Genomic DNA, 2,512 nt, shown 5'->3' with positions numbered 1-2,512 from the left:
CGAGCCGCGGCATGCCCTATAACACAATTCATTTAAGAAACTTTCAAGAAAAAAAATCATTTAAGAAAAATAATTACTTTACTTTTCCCATGTCTTTTTATTTATTTATAATTACATACATTTTTATTACCCTATTATCAACAATTACTGTTTTTCAAAAAGTAAATATTAATTAAATTCTTTTTATATTACTTTCGTTCTCTTCATCCAGACTATTCGTGTATTAACATCAATCAAAGATTTAAAATCATTTCTAGAGTCTCATCTTGGCGCTCTCTCTAACGTCACTTTTGCCTTGCTCCGCAGCACTTGGAAAACTAGAAATTAAGAAAAATTAATACTAAAAACTAATGAAAAAAAAAATGGCAAGTAGCTCTCAATTCAAACCAACAATTTGGACTTTAGATTAAGAGAATCAAGATGGAGGATTCTGGAGCAATTCTCTACCAAATTTCATGCCTCAAGGAAATGCTTGATCAGGTACTCTTTCTTTCTTTCCCTTTTTCTTTTTTCAAATTTAATGGGATTTCTAGTGAAGAATCCCACAAAATTTTCATTTAGGTAAACCTTATTGGTTAGGTTAATGAAGAAATCGAATCCAATATTCAAGTAACGCGGGAGATTGAATCAGAGATGGTCAAGTGTGCGGAGTTCGAAGCTGCTCTTACTACTAGAGAATCCCTGCTTACCAAGTCGCTATACATTTCTCACTTCGAAATCGATGGCTTGCTCTCCTTCATCGGTATTTCTTCTTTCGTAATTTGGTACTTATCTATATACATACATATACGCATAAATTTTTTTTTCGGACTGATTTCTTTGGCTGAGATCTTTTTCTTTGGATTATAGCCGATTCAAGAAATTCGCTTAAATTTTTGGAGGAGGAGTTGAGTTGTCTAACCACGAAACGAGATGAGATGCTAAAGAGGATTGAAGATAAACGGTATGCGTTGGTTTATTTTCTTTTTTATTAATTTGAATTAAAATTTGCCCGATTAAATCATTTTCTGCAGTTATTTAACATTATTTTCCCAGTTTGCAACTAGGATAAAATGAGTATTAGTTAAAAATTAATGCAGCTTATATTCCTACAAATTTATCTAAGTAATTTGACCTTTCATATATTTATGCCGGTTTCATATACTTTTATTTGTTATAATTGTGTTTAAGGTTTTATATAATTATATAAATTTGATAGGCTAATTGTATTAATTATATATATATCAATATCAATTGCTCATTGTAAGTTTAACAGAGACGGATTTACCAAACAGTGCTTCGAATTTCAAAGGGAGATTGACAAGGGGGAAAACAACGAGCTGGTGAATTTGCTGTCAGAGAAAGAGCTTCTTGAGAATGAAATTCATCTCTTGGATAAGAAAAACAATGCTTTGAGAAATTCGATGTCCGCTTTTGTGGAAGAAATTCTTGAAGACCTTTATACTTCAAATGCAGGTAATACTATATAACTTATTATTTTAGTATTAGTTTCCAAATTTTGAGGATTAGTAATACATGCAGAATTAGCTTCTTACTTAAGTAGAACATTGAAGAAAGGCATGTTTTTGCCTTCTCTCCGTTGTTTGGATTACATTCTTTTTCATTCCCGGGATCACTTTTTATTTAATGGCCTGTCTTTAGACTATAGCAACACTACAACCATATGGATGCATTTTCTCCCTTCCTTTTTATTGGACCCGGAAACCTGATAATTGGGGAATAGTAGAAATGTACAATTTCCACGGTATCAGATATATAGAGAGAGTTTAGATAAGAAGCTAGGGAGCATTACAAATGAACTCCATCTGCTCAACAGGACACGAAACACTCGTTTGTCACAACTTACTACTAGTGACCTTCTATTGTCATTCGTCAATGTTCAGCATCTGTTTTGTCAATATCCACTTTAATTTTTAAACTATAGAAACCATTATCCCTTACTAAGACTGGGTCATCTCTTAAACCCACCCTTGGTTGCCTGATTAGGAGGGACTATCTAAGTTGTGTTTGGCCACTATACTGCTGGTGGTTTCTAGTTGGTTTTAAGAATAGATCTAGACTGAAGAACCAGATGAATGTTGGATTACATATTAGCAAGGGATTTGTTATTTGGACCAGTACGTTTGCTTGATGTACGTGTTTACGTCTTTATTCTATTGGCCGGTTAATTCTATGTTCCCCATTGCTTTATCCTCCAATCCCACGGTTCATCCCTTCCATTACTTTTCAATACGTCCATCACGTAATGAAGTTGTGCAACACGCCAAAAGTTACTAAGAAATTTAACATCTCTATCTCTAACAATGGTCCTATGAATTTCATGCAAACGTACCTCCTCATGGCTAACGCCATGGAAACATATATTGTGCTCCTTACATATGTGAATGATGATTAGAGTATGATTGTTCGTTGGTTTTTTCCTATCAACCATTTGTTCAATTGCAACTAGATAAATTAACTTCAGGAAGAAAATAGAGATGAATATTAAAAAATTATTCACAATTTAAAACTT

At 33.1% G+C, this 2,512-nt stretch overlaps 1 protein-coding gene across 1 annotated transcript; it reads left to right on the top strand.

Annotated features, from left to right (window-relative positions):
- Window positions 1-241: 241 nt before the first annotated feature.
- LOC107919162 (uncharacterized) lies at window positions 242-2,006 on the top strand. The gene is made up of 4 exons (XM_016848684.2): window positions 242-480; window positions 580-742; window positions 850-943; window positions 1,256-2,006. The coding sequence occupies exons 1-4, from the start codon at window positions 421-423 to the stop codon at window positions 1,467-1,469; spliced, it is 531 nt and encodes a 176-aa protein (XP_016704173.1). The 5' UTR covers window positions 242-420; the 3' UTR covers window positions 1,470-2,006.
- Window positions 2,007-2,512: the final 506 nt, after the last annotated feature.

Source organism: Gossypium hirsutum, chromosome D08, assembly GCF_007990345.1.
Source record: "Gossypium hirsutum isolate 1008001.06 chromosome D08, Gossypium_hirsutum_v2.1, whole genome shotgun sequence".
NCBI classification, from domain to species: domain Eukaryota; kingdom Viridiplantae; phylum Streptophyta; class Magnoliopsida; order Malvales; family Malvaceae; genus Gossypium; species Gossypium hirsutum.
Note: the sequence above shows the minus strand (reverse complement) of the source record. Positions and strands in the feature narration are given on the sequence as shown.